At 36.5% G+C, this 23114-nt stretch overlaps 2 protein-coding genes across 2 annotated transcripts; one reads left to right on the forward strand and one right to left on the reverse strand.

Moving 5' to 3' along the window:
- The first annotated feature begins 11651 nt into the window (after positions 1-11651).
- Positions 11652-13241, forward strand: LOC131612132 (F-box/kelch-repeat protein At3g23880-like). The gene has a single exon (XM_058883949.1). It carries the CDS (start codon positions 11710-11712, stop codon positions 13111-13113), a length of 1404 nt encoding a protein of 467 aa, XP_058739932.1. The 5' UTR covers positions 11652-11709; the 3' UTR covers positions 13114-13241.
- A 670-nt stretch (positions 13242-13911) lies between these two features.
- Positions 13912-15165, reverse strand: LOC131614389 (F-box/kelch-repeat protein At3g23880-like). The gene has a single exon (XM_058885981.1). It carries the CDS (start codon positions 15163-15165, stop codon positions 13912-13914), a length of 1254 nt encoding a protein of 417 aa, XP_058741964.1.
- Between the last annotated feature and the right edge of the window lie 7949 nt (positions 15166-23114).

A 23114-nucleotide genomic window follows, 5' to 3' on the forward strand; every position in this document is an offset into this window, starting at 1 on the left:
GACTCTGAGACTGTGAGAGGTTCCAAGATAATGAAGTGAATAATGATGGTGATTTTGTTCATTTCACACTTATAACCGAATATGTACCGGTAAATGAGAAGGAAGCCTTAAGTGATCCTAAATGGATATGTGCAATGAAAGAGGAGCTTGAATCTATTGAAAAAAATGGTACTTGGGAGTTGGTCGATTTACCACATGGAAAGAAACCGATTGGTGTGCGATGGGTCTATAAAGTCAAAACAAATCCTAAAGGTGAAGTAATCAAGTACAAAGCTCGATTAGTTGCTAAAGGGTTCTTGCAACGTGATGGGATAGACTACGAGGAGGTATTCGCACCGGTGGCTAGATTGGAGACTATTCGTTTGGTTGTTGGAATTGCGCATAGCAACAATTGGGTGATTTACCAAATGGATGTGAAATCTGCGTTTTTGAATGGTCCTCTTGATGAGGAGGTTTATGTGGGGAAGCCACCCGGTTTCGTGATAAAAAATCAAGAGAAGAAGTACTACAAGCTACACAAGGCGTTGTATGGTTTGAAACAAGCCCCGAGAGCTTGGAACAAACGTATAGACGGCTTTCTTATTGACACTGGTTTCAAACGGTGTGTATCCGAACATGGTGTTTATGTGAGATCGGATACTATTGATGGTGTTATTATACTTTGCTTGTATGTTGATGATCTCTTGATTACGGGCAGCAATGACAAGAGTATTTCAAGGTTCAAAGTGGAGCTCATGAGTGAGTTTGAGATGACGGACCTTGGTGTCATGAGATACTTTCTTGGCATAGAGTTTAACAAGTCAAAAGTGGGGCTGCTTATGCATCAAAGAAGGTATGCACTAGATATCTTGAAAAGGTGTGAAATGGAACATTGTAATGCTTCTAATAAACCTTGTGAGGCTAGAGTTCAGCTGTCCAAAAGTGATGATGAGGACGATTTGGATCCAACACTTTACCGGAGTTTGATTGGATCGTTACGGTATTTGTGCAATACTCGGCCGGATTTGGCTTTTAGTGTCGGTATTGCGAGTAGATTCATGGAGAGACTTAAGGTGTCTCACTTGGCGGCGGTCAAGAGAATCCTTAGATATGTGAAAGGTACTCTTGGTTGTGGTATTTTGTTTCTCACATCGGATATGGGTCACAAATGTACTTTACTTGGCTACACCGATTCTAATTGGTGCGGAGATAAAGATGATCGGAAATCTACGGCGAGTTACATCTTTATGTTCGGTAGTACACCAATCTTATGGTGTTCGAAGAAGGAACCGGTTGTAGCACTCTCTTCTTGTGAGGCCGAGTACATTGCGGTATCATTGAGTGCTTGCCAAGCTATGTGGTTAGTGAATCTTATGAAGGAATTGGGATGTGGTGATGATGATGCCACCACACTGTTTGTGGATAATGTTTCCGCGATAAATCTTGCGAAGAATCCGATTGCACACGGAAGGAGCAAGTATATTGAGATGCGGTTTCATTACTTGAGAGAATTGGTTGGTGATGGAAACCTTAGATTGAGCAATTGCCGAAGCGAGGACCAAGTTGTAGATTTGTTGACCAAGGGTGTGACAAATGAAGTGTTCAAGAGACTGTTGAAGAGCTTGAGCATGATGAACTTGGAGCAACTAAAGTGAGATGGTGTGTTGTGAGCTATTAAAAATCTGATTCTTTGAAAATTCAGCAAGTTGTTGCTAATCAGTTACAGCTGTTAGTTTTCAAAAATAACAGAATTTAACAGCATAGCACTTTAGTTGGTTTTGTCATTAGTTGTCCTTATTTTGCAGGTTTATGGGCTCACGTTACCAGATGCCTAAAAGTGCACGCGGTGCTCCCGAATGAGTGGTGGGAACACTTCGAGCAATTCGGAGCCCTTATAGGAGGTGGTAGAAGATCAGTTAATCGCGTTAGAATCATATGGTTTGCTTGCATCTGGAGTATATGGAAAGCTCGAAATACTAGCATATTCAAGAACAAGAATACACCGGTGGAGCAATTACTTGAAGTCGTCCAGAGACTCTCCTGGAATTGGTTGTATACCAAAAATAAATCAGTAGCTTTTAACTTGTCCCAGTGGTTCTTAAATCCAAGGCTATTCCTCGAATAGGCGTTGTGTCTTTATTTTCCTTCTGCAGGGATATTGTTGCCAAAATTTAGCTGTGATTAATCTAGTGGAAGACTCGGAAACCTTAGCAAAGGCAGTATCGTCTCGGGCAGCTTGGACACCGTTTAACAAATTAATGTTACTGCCCCGCTGTGATCATGTCTGTTTTGGAAAAGAGTGGGAAAAGGGTTTTTGAATTTAGAGCAAGCAATTAGTAGCAACTACCCTAAGTTAGAAAAATTGTCCTTTTAGTCTTTCGGGCGAAAGGGACTATCCATACCATAAAAGGGCAGGAAGTCTTTCAATTGGATGTTGAAGGGTCATCGAGAAATTATCGTTCGCCACAAGACTATCCTTTGCCATAAAGATAGTAGGTAGTCTAAGGGAAGGATATAATAATCATTAATCTTTTTAGGCATCATGCGAGGATACCTTAGCAATCGGGGACAATCATTTTTATAAGGCAACATTGAGGGAGTTTCAATAACTTTGAAGGCAACATTGCTTTAGGTATCCTCGGAATTGAGGGACTTGACTATTTTTAGGCAACAAAATTAAGGCAACAAGGCAACAATATAAGGCAACAGTCAACAAGAGGGATTACCCTAAAGGTGTGTGGGTGCCACAATCACGTGGTTAACTTCGATGATATTTATCTTGTAATTAGTGATCTAAGTTATTTAGCAGGCTTGCACTCCCTAGGATTACTAACCACAACAATTAATATTACGGAAATTAAAGGCAGAAAATAAATTCCTACGCTATTACAATAAACACCTGCGGGGAAGGGGAATTACAATAAAAACCTGTAGGGGAATGCAGAAATTAAAAGGCGGAAAGTAAAGGCAGAAAATAAGAGGGATCAATAATTAGTCTTAAACATTGAATGCCTTGATCTTCCTCGAACCCTTGATTGACCCTGAAAATTAAAATGAAAATAATAGGGGTGAGTGTATTACCAATTCATTAACGATGAAAGTAAACCCTAATTTATTTTTTAAGGCACAAATAAAATGATAAATAAATTTAAACAAGAAAAGAATTAGAAAAAGAATTAGAAACTTAGCTTTTTGATCTGATGGCGCATGGCTGAAGGATCTTGGTTAATCCTGAAAATTAACCACGAAGAAGAAAAATGTTAGTGCATTAACTGATCTAAACCCTAATTGATTACAAACCCTAAAAGTTTACGAACCCTAATCCACCCTAAAAGTTTACGAACCCTAATCCTGAACTTAAAAGGGTTATTTAAGAAAACTTATTGTGACCAAGAAGGTTTATAAGGCTTAAAAATGTGTTAGTGGATAACACCACCTACCTGAGGATTCTAGGGTTTATAAATGAATCGAGGTTAACAAACCTAAAAATTAACTATTAATTTTCAATTAATTAATTAATTAAAATTATATATAAAAATAATAATTTTCGTTGTTTAAAAAATAATTATTGATAAATTTGTGGAACAATCGAGTTTTCGATTAAAAATAAATCATTATATGAAAATTATTATGATAAAAAAAGATGATTAAATGAAACAAATAAAAAAACTGAGAAAAAGAAATACTTAAAAAGATGTATAAAAACAAAATAATAAATAAAAAAAAGAAAACTTAGCTGATGGGATTTAGTGTGGTACGTGGCTGGAGGAGTATGGTGAGGACTGCATCCTGATCCTTCAGATTAAGTTTCAGTGTCGATCCGTTGGCCAGTAATGAGGGCATGTCACAAGTGTGCATGAGATGGAAGCATAGGATCTGGGAGCAAAGAACCACACTTAAAAAAATAAATACCAGGGGGATACGTCGCTGGGAATCGATCCCCTTCTTTGTTGGTGACCAGCCTGTGACTCAACCGCTTGTGCTACGTCGTTGATTTGTAACTGGAATGGAAGACAATGATTAAATAATAAACGCACGGATATTAAAAATAAAATAAAAAAGAAAGTCAGAATTAAACGTGCGGGCCCCATATTTGCTTTGACTAGCGAATCACAAGTCACGAAGGCGCCACGCAGTAACCAACAGAGTCAAGGCACACGACCACCGGAGCTGTATAGCTCCGGTCACCTTCTTCAGCATGCCCAAAACCTGCAAAAACGATCAACATTAACAAAGAAAACAACCCAGATCCCATATATCAGCCCTTGCGAATTCAGTGGTGGGATTATCTCGCTCTGAAACGGCCGGTAGCCCTGGATACAAAGCCTCATGAACTCTATGCCCTAACAATGGCATACAAGAATTCCTGCGTTAAAACTCAAGATTTATACGTCAAACATAACCTGATAGCATATATTAGAAGTTATAAACAAACAGAAGTCATTCATGATGCATGGATTGAGAGAAATAAAACCATAAGTGAAGTATAAAATTCAATACGAGGGAGGACGACCCTGTATGCTTCAGGCTAGCCTTTGAACTGGGTTAGGTTCCTCTGATCTTCAGGAGGTTGATTAAAGACTTAAAACAGCATGAAACTTCTTGGATCTCTCTCTTGTTCGTGCCGTAATATCTTGACCACTTTTGCAACCTTGAACCCTAATTTTCTTTCTCCAAAAATCGTCCCCTTGCTTGTTGGATAACTAGGTATATATATAGGGAGTGAATTAGGGTTTTAAGTTTGGAGGAAATCCAATCTTTGATTGAAAAAGAATTGAAAGAAAATTTGATTGGAAAATATTATTATTTCTTTCTAAATCTAGCCAATCTTGCTCATCTCTCTCAAACCTCTCTAGCCATAAATTAGGATCATATATTTGACATATTGAAATTGATTAAAAAATCAAATCTTGGATTTAGAACAAATTATTCATATTTTATATGATTTATTAATGTTTAAGTGAATAAAAATTCAAATAAATAATAATAAATATTATAAAAATAAAATAATTGGTTTAAGAGTCAATATATGGGCCCTGGTCACGTTTGGAATCCATGTTTTAGGCCCATTAGTCCAAAAACACAAAATTATGCAATTAAGGTTTTGTATTTTTCTTGAAAATCGACCAACTTCTGAGCCTCGTATCTCCTTCAATTTTTATCATATGAAGGTGTTATTGACCTTTTTAGAAAGCTCAAGATGTCCTCTAAAGCCTCCTTTTTGTTTCATCTTAATTGAATTTACCATGTTCAAGTTATGAGCTTTGAGAAAAAATGACTTTTTGCGATCCTTTAGAAGGACCTGTAATGTATTGGCTCATATCTCTTATGCGGAAGCATTTCTTGACCTTGAGCCCAACATCAAAGTTGTATAGAATCAAATTTCCTTGAGAATGAGCTTTGGTTGGGGAATTTCTGAGAAAGTATGAGAGAGATATGATCAGTCAAAGTTGGGTTGACTTTCTCCTTAAAACCCTAATTTAGAAACTTAGGGTTTTGATGATTTCGGAGATTTCCTTGATGAATCATGATCAATTCTTGATCAAATGATGGATGTGACTTCAAAATATTGATGTTGACCAAAAATCAGGAGTTTTGACTGTGGTTTGACCATAGTTTGACTTTTAGGTCAACCAGTCGATTATTGATCGTTTGGGCCATTGAGTGAGCAATCTTTTGAATCAGGGCTTGAAACTTGGCATGAGGATGCTTTGAATCTTATGAGAGACCATGGAATCCATTTAAGGTATCAGAAGTTCAAATTCCTTGATTAAATCAGAAACCCTAATTTGGATCTTGTGCTTAGGAGAAGAGTGAGCTTGTACTGTCTTGAGCAATTGCAAGTTAGGTGAGTAAAAACATCTTGGGCAAATTTTGGGGTATGACATCTTGATTCGAAGAACTACGACAAATGGGCGAAACAAATGAAGGTTCTGTTTGGTTATCAAGAGGTTCTTGAGACCGTCATCAATGGAGTTAGACCGTTAGTGGCAGATGCTACCAATGCTCGTAGGGTTACACACAAGGAAGAAAAGAAGAAGGATTACAAATCTCTATTCTTGATTCATTCGTGTGTTGATAACGACAATTTTGAGAAGGTTGGTGATTGTGAATCCGCAAAACAAGCATGGGAAATCTTAGAGAAAGCGTATGCCGGTGCCGTCAAAGCGAAGGTGGTAAGGTTACAAACTTACAAATGTCAATTCGAGTTAACGCAAATGGAGGACAAAGAAACTGTCAACGATTACATCACACGCATTACCCGGTTAGTCAACCAAATCAAGTCATGTGGCGAAACGATCCTTGAGCAGAATGTTGTATCGAAAGTGTTGCGTTCGTTAACATCACGTTTCGATAACATTGTTGTGGCTATTGAGGAGTCAAAGGATCTAAAAAATTTGAGCAAATATGAGTTTCAAAGTTCGTTAGAGGCGCATGAACAAAGGATGGATTAGAGAAGTGCCGACAAAGCCAAAGCGTAGATCGCTTTGCAAGCGCGTTTACATGAGAAGAACAAGAGATCGAAAGGGAAGTGGACTTCTAAAATTAAGAAGAATTTTGGTGGAAAAGATCCACAAAATTCAAAGGGTGAAGGAAGCTCCAAAGAGGGTAATCAAAGCGCCCACAAACCGTTTGACAAAAGTTCTGTGAAGTGTTATAATTGTCAAAAGCTTGGGCTTTTTGTGAAAGATTGTCGCTCAAAACGCAAGGAAAAGGATGCGGGTGAGGCTAAGGTTGCTAGGGAAGAGGTAGATGATGAAGATACCCTTCTTGTGATGATTACGGAAGAGAATTATGGCATTGTTGATGTTTCGAGCAGCAGCTACTGTAGTGATAGTCTGCGGGACAGCAGTTGTACAGTTTCTGAAAGTGGTGGAAAAATGCTTTTGGATCAAAATGCATTACTTACCATGCGTGATGGAGTTCAAAGTAAAGATGAGTGGTACTTGGATTCCGGTTGTTCAACACATATGACGGTTCGAAAGGATTGGTTTGTGCAAATCAATCAAGCGGCAAAGAGTAAAGTAAAGTTTGTTGACGACAGTACGACACCACTTTAAGAGCCGAAGGGGTAGGAGATGTTTTGATCGGAAGAAAGAATGGTGGACATTCTAGGATCAAAGATGTCTTGTACAGATCGGGAATTAAGTGTAATATTTTAAGCATTGACCAATTACTTGAAAGAGGTTACTTAATTCGGTTGGAGAACAAGATGTTACGCGTTTTAGATTCAAATGGTGTGTTGATTCTAAAAGCGCTGATGGCCGCCAATAGAACTTTTAAGGTTGAGTTAAAGGTTATGGAGCATCGTTGTTTAGCTACCGCGGCAAGTAGAGATGAGTGGTTATGGCATTACCGTCTTGGTCACCTTAATTTTAGGGATCTCAAAATGTTGCAACAAAGTGAAATGGTAACAGGGCTGCCACATATTAGTGTTTCGACAGAATTGTGTGAGGAATGTGTCACGAGTAAGCAACACAAGAATGTGTTTAGCAAGGATGCGGTTCGAAGAACCAAAGGCTTACTTGAGGTGGTGTATTCTGATGTTTGTGGACCGATGCAAGTAGAGACTTATGGTGGCAATCGATATTTTGTTACATTTATTGACGAATTTAGTAAGAAGCTTTGGACATATCTTATCAAGAGGAAGGATGAGGTATTTGGAGTGTTCAAGAGTTTCAAATCCATGGTGGAGCGTCAAAGCGGTCGGAAGCTCAAAATTCTCAAAACGGATGGTGGAGGTGAATATACGTCTAGTGAGTTTGGGAAGTTTGGTGATCTTGAGGGTATTATGCATGAGGTGGTGCCTCCATATACGCCTCAACAAAACGGAGTTGCCGAGAGGAAAAATCGTACAATAATGAACATGGTGCATAGTATGCTTTGTGGGAAGAAGTTGCCTAAGGAATTGTGGGGTGAGGCCGTGTCTACAGCCACCTACTTGTTGAATAGGTGTCCTACTAAGAAGCTGGAGAAGATTACACCAGAAGAGGTTTGGAGTGGTTTCAAACCGAGTGTGAATCATTTGCGCATTTTTGGATCGATTGCATATCGTCATGTACCGAATTAACTTAGAAAGAAGTTGGATGATAAATGTGAGAAATTGATATTTGTTGGATATCACTCTACGAGAGGTTACAAGATATTTGATGAGAGGAATCAGAAAATCGTGATAACCCAGGATGTGCAGTTTGATGAAATAAAAACTGCTGAAATAGTAGGTGAACAACAGCAGCAGTTTGTTGCTAATCGGTTACACCCTGATGAACAGCAGCAGTTTGTTGATTTGTTTGATCCGGAGAATTTTGATGCTGTTGTACCTGCACCTAATGAAGTAGAAAATGATGTTGTGAATAATGGTAGACCAGTGAGGCAAAGAGCCTTGCCTCATAGACTCCGAGACTGTGAGAGGTTCCAAGATAATGAAGTGAATAATGATGGTGATTTTGTTCATTTCACACTTATAACCGAATACGTACCGGTAAATGAGAAGGAAGCCTTAAGTGATCCTAAATGGATATGTGCAATGAAAGAGGAGCTGGAATCTATTGAAAAAAAATGGTACTTGGGAGTTGGTCGATTTACCACATGGAAAGAAACCGATTGGTGTGCGATGGGTCTATAAAGTCAAAACAAATCCTAAAGGTGAAGTAATCAAGTACAAAGCTCGATTAGTTGCTAAAGGGTTCTTGCAACGTGATGAGATAGACTACGAGGAGGTATTCGCACTGGTGGCTAGATTGGAGACTATTCGTTTGGTTGTTGGAATTGCGCATAGCAACAATTGGGTGATTTACCAAATGGATGTGAAATCTGCGTTTTTGAATGGTCCTCTTGATGAGGAGGTTTATGTGGGGAAGCCACCCGGTTTCGTGATCAAAAATCAAGAGAAGAAGTACTACAAGCTACACAAGGCGTTGTATGGTTTGAAACAAGCTCCGAGAGCTTGGAACAAACGTATAGACGGCTTTCTTATTGACACTGATTTCAAACAGTGTGTATCCGAACATGGTGTTTATGTGAGATCGGATACTATTGATGGTGTTATTATACTTTGCTTGTATGTTGATGATCTCTTGATTACGGGCAGCAATGACAAGAGTATTTCAAGGTTCAAAGCGGAGCTCATGAGTGAGTTTGAGATGACGGACCTTGGTGTCATGAGATACTTTCTTGGCATAGAGTTTAACAAGTCAAAAGTGGGGCTGCTTATGCATCAAAGAAGGTATGCTCTAGATATCTTGAAAAGGTGTGAAATGGAACATTGTAATGCTTCTAATAAACCTTGTGAGGCTAGAGTTCAGCTGTCCAAAAGTGATGATGAGGACGATTTGGATCCAACACTTTACCGGAGTTTGATTGGATCGTTACGGTATTTGTGCAATACTCGACCGAATTTGGCTTTTAGTGTCGGTATTGCGAGTAAATTCATGGAGAGACTTAAGGTGTCTCACTTGGCGGCGGTCAAGAGAATCCTTAGATATGTGAAAGGTACTCTTGGTTGTGGTATTTTGTTTCTCACATCGGATATGGGTCACAAATGTACTTTACTTGGCTACACCGATTCTAATTGGTGCGGAGATAAAGATGATCGGAAATCTACGGCGAGTTACATCTTTATGTTCGGTAGTACACCAATCTCATGGTGTTCGAAGAAGGAACCGATTGTAGCACTCTCTTCTTGTGAGGCCGAGTACATTGCGGTATCATTAAGTGCTTGCCAAGCTATGTGGTTAGTGAATCTTATGAAGGAATTGGGATGTGGTGATGATGATGCCACCACACTGTTTGTGGATAATGTTTCCGCGATAAATCTTGCGAAGAATCCGATTGCACACGGAAGGAGCAAGCATATTGAGATGCGGTTTCATTACTTGAGAGGATTGGTTGGTGATGGAAAGCTTAGATTGAGCTATTGCCGAAGCGAGGACCAAGTTGTAGATTTGTTGACCAAGGGTGTGACAAATGAAGTGTTCAAGAGACTGTTGAAGAGCTTGAGCATGATGAACTTGGAGCAACTAAAGTGAGGTGGTGTGTTGTGAGCTATTAAAAATCTGATTCTTTGAAAGTTCAGCAAGTTGTTGCTAATCAGTTACAGCTGTTAGTTTTCAAAAATAACAGAATTTAACAGCATAGCACTTTAGTTGGTTTTGTCATTAGTTGTCCTTATTTTGCAGGTTTATGGGCTCACGTTACCAGATGCCTAAAAGTGCACGCGGTGCTCCCGAATGAGTGGTGGGAACACTTCGAGCAATTCGGAGCCCTTATAGGAGGTGGTAGAAGATCAGTTAATCGCGTTAGAATCATATGGTTTGCTTGCATCTGAAGTATATGGAAAGCTCGAAATACTAGCATATTCAAGAACAAGAATACACCGGTGGAGCAATTACTTGAAGTCGTCCAGAGACTCTCCTGGAATTGGTTGTATACCAAAAATAAATCAGTAGCTTGTAACTTGTCCCAGTGGTTCTTAAATCCAAGGCTATTCCTCGACTAGGCGCTGTGTCTTTATTTTCCTTCTGCAGGGATATTGTTGCCAGAATTTAGCTGTGATTAATCTAGTGGAAGACTCGGAAACATTAGCAAAGGCAGTATCGTCTCGGGCAGCTTGGACACCGTTTAACAAATTAATGTTGCTGCCCCGCTGTGATCATGTCTGTTCTGAACTTAACAATTATGTTGCTGTCCTGCTGTGATCATGTCTGTTCTGAACCGGTTAATGCCGATAATGCTTCTGCGTGCCTGGTTTGGGATTTCTAGTATTTAATATCCAAGCTGGAAGCTTTAGGGTGAGATTGTAGTGCTCTCTCGTGTGCATCCGGGAGTGAAGTTACTGCAATCTGTTTATTAGGTGTTTTTTGGTGAAGATTGGTGTTGAATTATATCTATTGAGCTGGTGTGTTTGAGGTGTAATTTGTAACAGAAATGTTGTACTGATGTAATCTTAGCATGTCTCATGCTAGAGCTTTATTATTGAATATATCCCTTTTTGCTTCTCCAAAAAAAATATTACTCTCTACCATAATTCTCTCTCTCTCAATTCATCTTCTTTCAAATTTCTTTTCACCACTGTTACTACCTTCAAAATTCTGGCTTTATGTTTTATGTTGTTCCAACAAAATATAGTTGGATGATAATGTTAGGGAGAAGTTATATATATAGGTTAAGCTTGTGCCAAATATTAAATAAATAAATATATTACATTAATTATAAAAATATTTTATTTTTTATATCTTCTAGAAATACAAATAAAATAGGGTTTAATGTATATGCACTGACAGTGTAAAATAATTTTACACTGTCATCCAATAGAAAATCACAAATCTGCCATGTCATTAAAAGTTTTTTAAAATAAAAGAGAGTTTTAATTAGATACATGGTTGTGATTGGTTGACAGCGTAAAACTATTTTACACTCTCAGTGCATCACCCATTTTCTCAATAAAATATCCGTAAAGTTAATTTTGTAAAAGAAAAGGAAGCATCGAAAAAAACTATTTCATTTCTCTCTTAAAAATATGATAGTAACTTTTGTGACTTTTTCTCTATGGTAATCATCATTTTCTCTCATCTGTTATCTCTAGTCAAAATGAATTAAAGTTATCCAAGTTACTAAACAATAAAGTCATTAAATTGCAGCATAACTTATCAGTATTAAGGGGCTGCCAGAAATGAAGAGTTGGACAGAAAACTGATTGTTGCATTATTTGTAGCCGGGGGGTGTGTTAAAATGGCAATGCTCAACCTAGCGGCATTTCTTAGGTTCATTACAAATCTTTTAGGTTTCAACAGCATTATTAAGTTCATTATCAAGTCAGCCGCATCCCTGCACCTGCCTAGGACGACTCCGTCACCAGTGGTCCTCCCCGACGATCTCATTACCGAGGTATTTTCCTTTCTACCCGTCAAATCGCTTCTTCGATTCAGATGTCTTAGTAAGTATTGGAAGACACTTATTTCCCGTCCCGATTTTGTGAAATTGCATCTTAAGAGATCAGCGACACGAAATCCTCTCTTCACACTAATCACGTATCGTATAAGACATGTCCCCGAAGATTCCTTATATGGTAGTGACGAGGAATGTGAGCACAGTGTTGTTCCATACCCTATACGCAGTTTACTCGACAACCCTTCATTTACCCTTTTTGACGATCCTTACTATCATGTGAGAGACAAAGGATGCTCGAATATAGTTGGTTCATGCAATGGACTAATTCTTTTGGCGGGATGCTGTCTTGATAGTTGGGGCGGCAATCGGCATGATAGCTACTGGCTCCGTGTTTGGAATCCAGCCACCAGGACAACATCTCAAACTTTTGGGTATTTTAATGATTTTAGTAATTCTCCACCTCAAGGTTTTGGTTTTGCATTTGGTTGTGATAATTCAACAGGTACTTATAAAGTTGTGGCGTCTCGTGTTTGTTGTTATGAATGGAAGACCGAGGTGAGAGTTCTTAGTTTGGGTAGCGATGTTTGGAGAAATATTGAAAGTTTTCCTGTCATTCCTCTTAATTTGGACTTTGGCTGTCTTAGTATATATGGTAGCGTGTATTTGTGTGGCACTCTTAATTGGATGGCTATTAATCATATTAATCATATGGACAGTTACTTTGGGTATTCTCATTACCATAAGGATATTACAGTTGAACAGTTTGTTATTGTTTCTCTTGATTTGGGGACAGAGACATACAAGCTGTATCCAATGCCACATGGTTTTGATGAAGTACCACCTAGAGAACCAACGATTGGTGTGTTAGGGAGCTGTCTTTGTTTTTCTTATTCTTATAAAGAAACTGATTTTGTTATATGGAAGATGAAGAAATTTGGGGTTGAAGATTCTTGGTTTCAATTCCTTAAAATTACTTATCAGCAACTTCAAATAGATCATGACTTTAGTGTTGATTGGAGAAAGAATTATTTTGAATTGGTGCCGTTGCTTCTATCTGAAGATGGTGATACACTAGTACTTAAAAGCAATGAAGAAAACCAAGCAATTCTCTATAATTGGAGACATAAAAGAGTAGAGCGGACAAAAGTTATTATAAGTAGAACTATTACCGATAATAGCACTAGCGATCATGTATGTTGGAAGGATGCCAAGGATTACGTTGAAAGTTTAGTTTCAATTTTCTGAAAGTAAGCTTCTCTTCCATGGTTTACTACTTGTTGGAATTTATGTTCATTTGTATAAGTGGTTTTCATAATAATCGACCATGTGAATATTCTTTTTATTGACTTCTTAGGTTAATTGTATATTGACCATGTGGCTTATATTGAGAACATTTATATGGGTTGTACTTTGTATATAACTATATGAACATGTTGGGATAGTTGTTTCCACATATTTTGCTTGCACGGTATAAAACCATTGTGGACAGATTTAAAATTATCTCCTTTTAGAGATAAGAAAGCACACATTTTTCTGCTGATATATATCGACCAACAACATTATCATCTACCAACAACTTCGCATGAGTGGACTGGACACCACTAGATTATCTTGCTAGATTTCTTTAATATGAAATACAAACTATTAGATTTTTTTCCCACTGGAAAAGTTCATTTTGCTTCTCTTGATTCAGATAAAAGATTTTATTTGAGCACGTTTCTTAATTACGTCAAAGGTTAGTCATGGAAAACTGAAAGTTATTTTAGAAAATTGTTCACAATATTAATGGTTTCAAGCTAGTAGAGAAAAAAAATGGATTAGTCATTAGAGCTTTTTATCTATAGAGGATACTTAAAGCAAAATGGTTTTAACGGGTAGTATAAAGGATACTGAAATCTCAACGACTGAATTTTAACCCAAAAAAAAAATTTGGCAAATTGAAATTCAGCAAAATGCAAATATGAGAATTCAATGCCACAACATCCATTATTCTAAAAAGAACACATGAGTTCAAACAAGTAAATCATAAGAGAGAACTTACTTTTAATAAATTGAAACTAAACTTTCAACATAATTAACAGGGTCCCAAAATTCAAAATCTTTTGTTGTTGCAGTAACTTTTATTTGCTTTACTCTATTATCCCTCCAATTATAGAGAATTGCTTCAAAGTTTTGAGAGCTCCTAAGCATAAGTGTATCACAATCTTCGAAAAGAAGCAACGGTATCAATTGAAAATGATATTTCATATAGCCACTCAAGTCATAATCTATTTGAAGATTTTGATAACTAACTTTAAGAAATTGACTCCAAGAATCTTTAACTCCAAATTTCTTCAGCCATATAACAAAATCAGTTTCCTTATAAGAATAAGAAAAACACAGGCAACCCCCTAAAACACTAATGATTGGTTGAGCTGACGGCACTTCGTCAAAATCAAGGGGCAAAAGATATTGATTATACATCTCAGTCCTCAAATCAAGAGAAACAATAACAAAATCTTCAACGGTGATAGTCTTATTAATTGTGATAGTCTTATTGATCCAACTATGGTAGTCAATGTTGTTGCGAATAGCCAACCAGTTAACAGCACCACTAACATACACACCATCATCCATATTATAGTTATTGGGGTAAAAATGAAGAGGAACAACCGGAAAACTTTCAATGCTTCTCCAAACATCATCACCGAAACTAAGAACTCTCACATTAGATTTCAGTTGATTACCAATGTAACCGGACGCCACCACCACTTTATAAGTGTCTGTTGAATCATCAAATCCAAGTCCAAAGGTGAAACTTTGATATTGAATAGCACAAAAATATCCAAACTTTTTAGATATTGTCTTGGTGGCTGGATTCCACAATTGAAACCAGTACTTTTTATGGGGACCGGTGAAGATAACACTGGCCAAAAGAAACAATCCATTACAGGATGCAAATACATTAGAGCACTCTTTGTTTTCCACATCATAGTAAGGATCGTCAAAAAGGGTGATTGAGGAATTATCGAGTAAACTACGAGTAGGATATGGAAAAACGCTGAAATTCTCTTCATATTCATCGTCATTACCGTCGGGAGACTCGCCAGGAGTAATCTTCAAGCGATCCAAGATTATTGCAAACATCGGAATTTGTGTTGCTGATCTCTTGAGGTGCAATTTGATGAAGGCGGAATCGGAGATGAGAGTTTTCCAAGAGTTACAGACACACTTAAATTGAAGAAGAGATTTTACGGGAAGAATGGAAAGTATTTCGGCGATGAGTTCATCGGGAAGCACGATCGGCGACCGAATCATCGTAGAATGATGCAGTGATGTGGTTGATTTTTTGCACTCAACCCAGCGCCGTATAGCAGGAAGTACTGAAGAAACCTGCTAATATAAATAAGGGCCTAGGTTTTTAAAAACTATTTTAAGAAAGGAAATAAAAGTGATATTTGTTTGCGTTTTTTTTTTCAAAGTTATTTTAAGTGATTGTATCAACAATTTTAATCACGGATTTGAATCTAGCCCGCTCGTACTTAATCTACTCCATATTATTATTTTTTTTAGTTTTGGTCCCGTATTTTAAAATCCTGAATTTTAGTCCCTTTATTTTAATTTTTTTGAGGATTTTGGTCCCCTTGTAAATTCGAATGCAATTTTTCATGAAATGAAACTCGCATTGATGACATGTTTAACATAAATCTTAAATAAAATTAGTTTTTTTTGAACATCTCACTGCTGAATTGACATTGATACATCATCAATATGAGCGTCATTTCATTTAAAATTATCTTCGAATTTGTAGGGGGACCAAAACCCTCAAAATTGCATGGGACCAAAATTGCAATTAAGCCTATATTTTTTTTAGGATATAACCAAAAATTTAAAAAAAAAATTATTGAATTTATTTTTATAATTATTAGAAAAAATTAGAAATTTTTGATGTCTAAAATAAAACACATCAAATAAGAGTTAAAACTAAAATTTGGTTGGATTAGAAAAATATAAAATGTAGATTTAACAATTAAGGCGGCATTAATATGGTCAAGTTTTATTTATTCTTTAAAAACTATTTTTAAAGAAAAACTCTAACCCCACTCCTTGGTTCTCTTATGCATTATGCGTGTTGTCAAAAATGTCTCATGCTTTTGTAGATGAATCTCTGTAAAAATGATTGGATATTTTTAGAAACATCGTTTTGAGACAATTTAGGTATTTTTGAATGTGTAAAACGTACGATCAAGCAGCCAAAATGGTGTTTTTTAAGCCTCTTGAACACTGAAAAACGTCATTGTCGCGTCCTTGGAGTTTCAGTACGTTCTGTAAGCATCTATGAAAAAAATGAAACATTAGGTAGTTTCATAGATGCAACTACAGAACAAACCCGGTTTTTTGAAATGTAAGCTTGTTCCGTAGATACATCTACGAAAGATTTTCGTATTTGTACGTACGGAAGTAAATTTGTTTTTTCTTTTCTTTTTTATAACTAAATTGTATCTAACTCGATTTTATTTGTAATACAATGCAGACATTATGACCGACCATCCAGATCGCATTATATCTGGGAGGATATCACAACATGCCTATGTGCGACATGCACGAATGCAGGTCTTGTCATAAGTGATAGATGGATCCGTCGTTCCAGCAGATGCACCTAATACCCCCGTTCCAACAGATGTACATGTTACATCTGTTCTAGCAGAGGGGCCTTACACATCTACTCTCTCATCTCGGAGGCCTCGGGATGATGGTGAGGGTTCCTCGCAGATGCCCTCTGCCCGCAGAAGGATGCTAGATCTCTGGTGCCACCTCCTGAGCCGTACGAGGAGACTGGTGCGACTGAGGTGCCTGTCGTTTACCCAGGGGGTCCTTCAGATTTATCCCTGTTGACAGGGTATGCAGATCATTCAGCCAACCATATCTGGGACGAAGATGTAAAACTTCTTAAAATTATTACTTATTACTTTTTGTCCTCAGTTTCTGATTAATTATTTATAACTTTGCTTATTATTAACAGCGTTTTTTTTTTGGAAAATTTTAGGATAGGGATCCTCAGAAGTTCTACAACCACGGCCGGAAGATTGCATCTCTCGTGCAGCCTACCGAGCCATGGTTCCAGGATGTCCTCGCTGTAACACCCCTTTTTTAACCCCCAAACAATAGCATACGTTCACATAGTAATATAACATGCATATAATAAAAGGGCATCATAAGTTTTTTCCATAATAATGAAAATCAAAGAAAAACGTACAAACACGCACCTGATCATATTTATAACACAATTTGAAAACTTCATGTTTCATCAATATGCATATTGCAACAGAAAATAAATTCTCAAGCATTTCAAGGATCATATCTCATACTATAATCAACTACCAAAATCATAATAACATTATCATCTCATTAAATGTCATATGAATCCTACAATAGGCAACATAGCCATCAACATAATATATCCAAAATACCATGTCGAATACAATAAAGATAACAATAATCCAACATCCAAAACATGAGCTCAAATACCCCATAGTGTTACATGATCAAAGCATTGACTCGCTACCTAAATCAAAATGAAATAAACGATAAGCTCCTCGGCTAAATCCTCATGCAAGTACACTACTCGTTGGAACATGCACGATGTCGCATAGAACATCATTCAAACAGAAGGGTGAGAATTCACATCATAATTAATACATATAATATGTACAATGAATAAAGTATTATTACAATACAACAATTCATCACACTTCACAATTAATGAGTTCTACAATTATTGCGCACAACACAATCTCCAATTATCACATAAGCACACATTAATCCAAATATCACATAGTAAACTCAATGTGACTCCAAATATAAGTAATGTGACTCATGCATGTGGTACCATGTGAGTATCAAGCTCACCGCTCCCGATTCCATACTCAAGAATCAGAACCACGCTTCCAATCCGAACAAGACCAAAGCCCTCGAAATATGAACAAAGAATCAAAAATCACAAAATTACATAGCAGGATGCGCTACGCGCCCACTTAGGTGCTACGCACGCCTTCTACCGTGCGACGCGTGCTCTGCGTATTTGGAGAAAAACTAGATTTTGACAGCATTTTCCAAATTTTGTTTTAACCAACAAAAACTCATCAAAACAGCAATTAATCACATATGTAAGGTTTCTAATCATGTTTCTATTCATGTGTTAACATTAAAGCGACATAAAAACATGATTTAATTCCAAAATCTCATGGATTAAACACTGACCCTAACATTTGAAATATATGAAGTAGAGAGATGAACAACCTAAGTATACAACTACCAATTGCATACATATATACCCAAAATAATGAGGATTCTCCTCCTTACCTTAGGTTGAATCTCCTTCTTCTTCTAGTTTTATCTTTCTCCTCTTTCTCTTATCTTCTCTTGAGCTCTCTCTATCTATTCTAAGTTGAAAATGTGTTATGAAAACTAAATCTAGTTTTTTTTTTTACTATCTCCTTTTGAGATACTTCACTATTATTGATTATATATATATTTTTTAAAATATATAATTGATGAAATCCTTCTAGGATTCATTAATATTATAGATCATATCTTCTGTGATTCGTTAATATTATAAACGATGATCTAAAAAAATATAATCATCCTTCTGGGATGAATTAAAATATTTGTTATAAACGATGATCTAAAATATATAATCATCCTTCTGGGATGAATTAAAATGTTTGTTATAAACAATCTAAAAAATATAACCATAACCATTCTTTTGGTATGCGGTAAAATAATTGGTGTCATTCTTCTGAAATGACAATCTTTTTATGAACGTATTACAAATTACAAATTTTAAGATCGATATAACCAAACAATCTTTATGAAATATTTCAGGGATATTTTAATATTCTTTTTGCAATCCTTCTGGGATGCATAGTAAGTTCTTCATGAACTATATACCAAACACATTGTTTTGTAATCCTTCAGAGATTATTGATATAATTTAATAAATTATATTATAGAAACTTACACAGGTTATGAAAATTAAAAAGAATAAAATAATAAATTGATATTACCTCTTATAAAAATTTGGTAGAGTTTCGTGCTAATAACGTGTTATAAGGAAAAAGAAGACAAAAGAAAAGAGAGAAAGATATAATGATTCTGTATTATTTCATCAGTGAAATCGTATACAATGAGATTGGTCCTATTTATAAGACATCGTATAGACAATATAGTAAATACAAATGGATTAAATAAGGAATGAAGTTATTGAGACACAAATCATCCAATTATTCATAACATAATTTTTATTGTAAAAATGACTTTTAAAAATTGATTTAAAAAGTAGTTTAAAAAAACTATAATTAAAAACACAATAATAAAGGCCTTAAATATTTCAAATAAATACTCCCATCGTTAAGCGTAGTTATATTGCATTCCCATTACTAGAAAAGGTTGTGTTTCCACACCTTTAGCTGTTGATTATGACTTTTAAAAATTGATTGAGCACGTTATTATATGCTTTAGCTCCTTCAACAGTTATTTTTTATTTGTTTTGTTTTGTTTTGCATGGATTCATTAGGGTTTCAACCTTAAACCACAACGGCGCTGGGTTGATTGCAAATAATCAACCGCATCACTACATCTTTCTATCATGCATCCGTCGCCGGTTGTTCTTCCCGATGAACTCATCACCGAATTACTTTCCTATCTTCCCGTCAAATATCTTCTTCGATTTAAGTGTGTCCGTAAATCTTGGAGAACTCTCATTTCCGACTCTGCCTTCGTCAAATTGCACCTAAAGAGATCAGCAACACAAAATCCTATGTTCGTACTAATCATGCTTCACTTGAAGATTATTCCCATAGAGTCTCCCAACGGGTACGACGAGGACTACGATCGGGGTTCCAGTGTAGTTCCATATACCATAAGTACTTTATTTGATAATCCCTCATTCACCCTTTTCGATGATCCTTACTATTATGTGGAAAACAAAGGGTGCTTTAATGCACTTGATTCCTGTAATGGATTGATTCGCTGGTAGTTCCTTCATCGGTCCCCGTAAAGAGTACTGGTTTCGATTGTGGAATCCAGCCACCAAGATAATATCTAAAAGAATTGGATATTTTTGTGATTTTCAAAATCATCATTTCGGCTTTGTGTTCGGTTTTGATTATTCAACAAACACTTATAAAGTGGTGGCATCCCGTTTCATTAATCAACTGAAAACTGAGGTGAGAATATTTAGTATCGGTGATGATGTTTGGAGAAATATTGAAAGTTTTCCGGTTGTTCCTTTTAATTTGGAATATGGAGAATTTTATTTCAATAATTATGACTATAGTGGTGTGTATTTGAGTGGTGCTTTTAACTTCGTTACCGTAGTTTTATCAATAAGAATATCACAACTAATAAGGATATTGCAGTTGAAGATTTTTGTTAGTAGTTGATTAGTTGATAGTTGATAAAAGATAGTTTTAGAGAGTTGTTTAGAAAGAAGGCTATGTCATTGATTTCTTGGATGATGAATTACAAGATAGCAATTACCTATTCATAGGCTCAAGTCACCAACCTCTCAATGGTGGTGAATATTTCTACATCTCTTTAGTTCTTTCTAGAATTCTCATGATAGATTAGTATCATGATGATTCTAGGTTATTCTATATTTTACATACACTTATAATTCTAGATTGATCTACCATATCCATTCACACTATAGTTCTAGATTATTCTACCATATTCTTATACACTATAATTCTAGGATATTCTACCATCTTCATACATATTATATTTAGAATATTCTAGAAATTTGTAGCAATTTCAACACTCCTCCTTGATGCAAATTTCCGTGACTCCAAGCATAGCTCGTAGCTCTTCAAATCTTGGTCTCGCCAACGCTTTCGTGAATATATCTGCAATTTGATCTTGTGTCCTGCAGTAGTCGAGTTTGATCTCTTTAGTTGCTTCAGCTTCTCTGATAAAGTGATACTTGATTGCTATGTGTTTTGTTCTGCTGTGATGCACTGGATTTTTTGCCATTGCAATTGCTGATTTGTTGTCACAGTTGATCTTAGTAGGCTCATCTTGTTTTTCTCCCATGTCTTCGAGTATCCTGCGAAGCCATATAGCTTGACTTGTTGCTTCAGCAGCTGCCACGTACTCTGCTTCTGCTGTTGATTGTGCAACTGTAGCTTGCTTCTTTGACGCCCAAGAAAAAATTCTTGATCCTAGAGAGAAAACATAGCCAGAGGTGCTCTTCATGTCATCTAGTGAACCTGCCCAATCACTGTCGGTGTAGCCAAGTAATCCGTAGTTCGTTTTGGTAGTGTACCATATACCGAACTCTTTTGTTCCTTGAAGATACCTCAAAATTCTTTTTCCTGCTCCAAAGTGTATTTGACTTGGGCTTTGCATGAATCTTGATAGAATACTTGTAGCATACATTATATCTGGCTGTGTAGCTGTTAAATATAGAAGACTTCAAATTAGGCTTCTGTATTTAGATGCATCAGCTTCTGGTGCTCCATCATTCTTTTGTAGTTTCTCATTTTTTTATGAGTGGAGTAGCGACAGGTTTGCAACCGTACATCTTGAATTTCTTAAGTAAGCCTTCTGTGTATTTCTTTTGCGAGATGACTATCCCTTCATTTCTCTGACTTACCTCTATATCGAGGAAGTAACTCATCAAACCAAGGTCGGTCATCTCAAAGGTCTTCATCATGTCTTCTTTGAACTCCATCATCATCTTAGTATTGTTTCCCGTGTAGATAAGGTCGTCTACATATAGAGAGAGTAAGAGAGTGTACTGACCTTGGGACTTGATGTAAAGTGTAGGCTCACTCTTGCTCCACTTGAATTTCTTAACAAATCTCGTGTTCTTTATCGTTCTTACTTCTATCTTGTTTCTATTCGTTTTGTTAAATTTCCATTGTTGAACACAAATTAAGGTTTGGTAAATATCGATCACCAAGTGTTCGATAAAATTCCTCAACCAATTTTTGTTCAAATTTTGGGATAAACGTTCATTGTGAGTAATATACTATTAAGTGTGTAATTGACGTAATTGATAAATTCGTTAAAACGTAATTCATTATTCGCCGTTTTTCATTCGTTCGGTTTATTGCACATATCTGGTCCCCGATAACGCGATCGCTCGGAGACGATTAAGTGATTCAGGGAAGTCACGTTTCAAAAGCTAAAATTTTCTTAAGTCGGAAAAAGGTGGTCTATTCACCCCCTCTAGACCATTCCTATCGTCTAACTAATAACACATGGTCGTTCACCACTCTTCCTCCTGGCAAGAAAGCCATAGGAGGTAAGTGGGTATACAAAACTAAATTCAACTCAGATGGTACCATAGAACGGTATAAAGCAAGATTAGTTGCTCAAGATTTCAAACAAATCTAAGGTATTGATTTTCTTGACACTTTTTCACCTGGTGCGAAACAAACGTCTGTAAGGTTACTTCTTGCCCTTGCATATTATTTGAATTTATATTTACACCAATTGGATGTGCATGATGTCTTTTTAAATGGTGATTTTGACGAGGAATTGTACATGAGTTTACCTAAAGATATAACATCCACCTCTCCAAATCAAACATGTAAACTTCTCAAATATCTATTGTTTAAATTAAAAAATCCAGACGACAACAGTTTGACAAGTTATCTACATTTTTACTCAAACATAATTTCAAACAATGCATTTTAATATATGTCAATGATCTTCTGTTTGCACACAATAATATAAACATCATTAATAACACAAAAGTCATTCCGCATCATCATTTCAAAATTAAGGACCTTGGCACATTGAAGTATTTCTTTAGGACTTCAAGTATCCAGGAATGTCTCTGGTATAAACATTTAACAGAGGAAATATACGTTTGATCTGCTCTCCAACACTGGCTTACTCGATTGCAAACCAGCTTAATACTCAACGGCTCGTGACACTCGAATACAATCAACTGATGGCACCCCTTTGCAAGATTCAACTGATGGCACCCCTTTGCAAGATCCAACAGAGTATCGCAGGCAGGTTGGACAACCTACTTAGCACACCATGAGCAACTGCAAATACCTCACGATCTTGAAAAACAAGCTTGGTTTGCAAACTGGGGTACTTCTCATCATATAACATCTCACAACTTTTGCATTTAAAAATTATTGCATCAAATGTAGGACCAAACAAGGTTATAATTGGTTATAGACAATGTGTAGAGGTCAAGTCAATAGGATGTTCTTCGTTTGCTTCTACTTTTATGTCAAATCACT

Source organism: Vicia villosa, linkage group LG6 (assembly GCF_029867415.1).
Source record: "Vicia villosa cultivar HV-30 ecotype Madison, WI linkage group LG6, Vvil1.0, whole genome shotgun sequence".
Classification (NCBI taxonomy): domain Eukaryota; kingdom Viridiplantae; phylum Streptophyta; class Magnoliopsida; order Fabales; family Fabaceae; genus Vicia; species Vicia villosa.

Coding starts and splice junctions, on each gene's coding strand:
- LOC131612132 (XM_058883949.1), top strand. CDS start 11,710: ATGGCAATGCTCAACCTAGCGGCATTTCTTAGGTTCATTACAAATCTT.
- LOC131614389 (XM_058885981.1), bottom strand. CDS start 15,165: ATGATTCGGTCGCCGATCGTGCTTCCCGATGAACTCATCGCCGAAATA.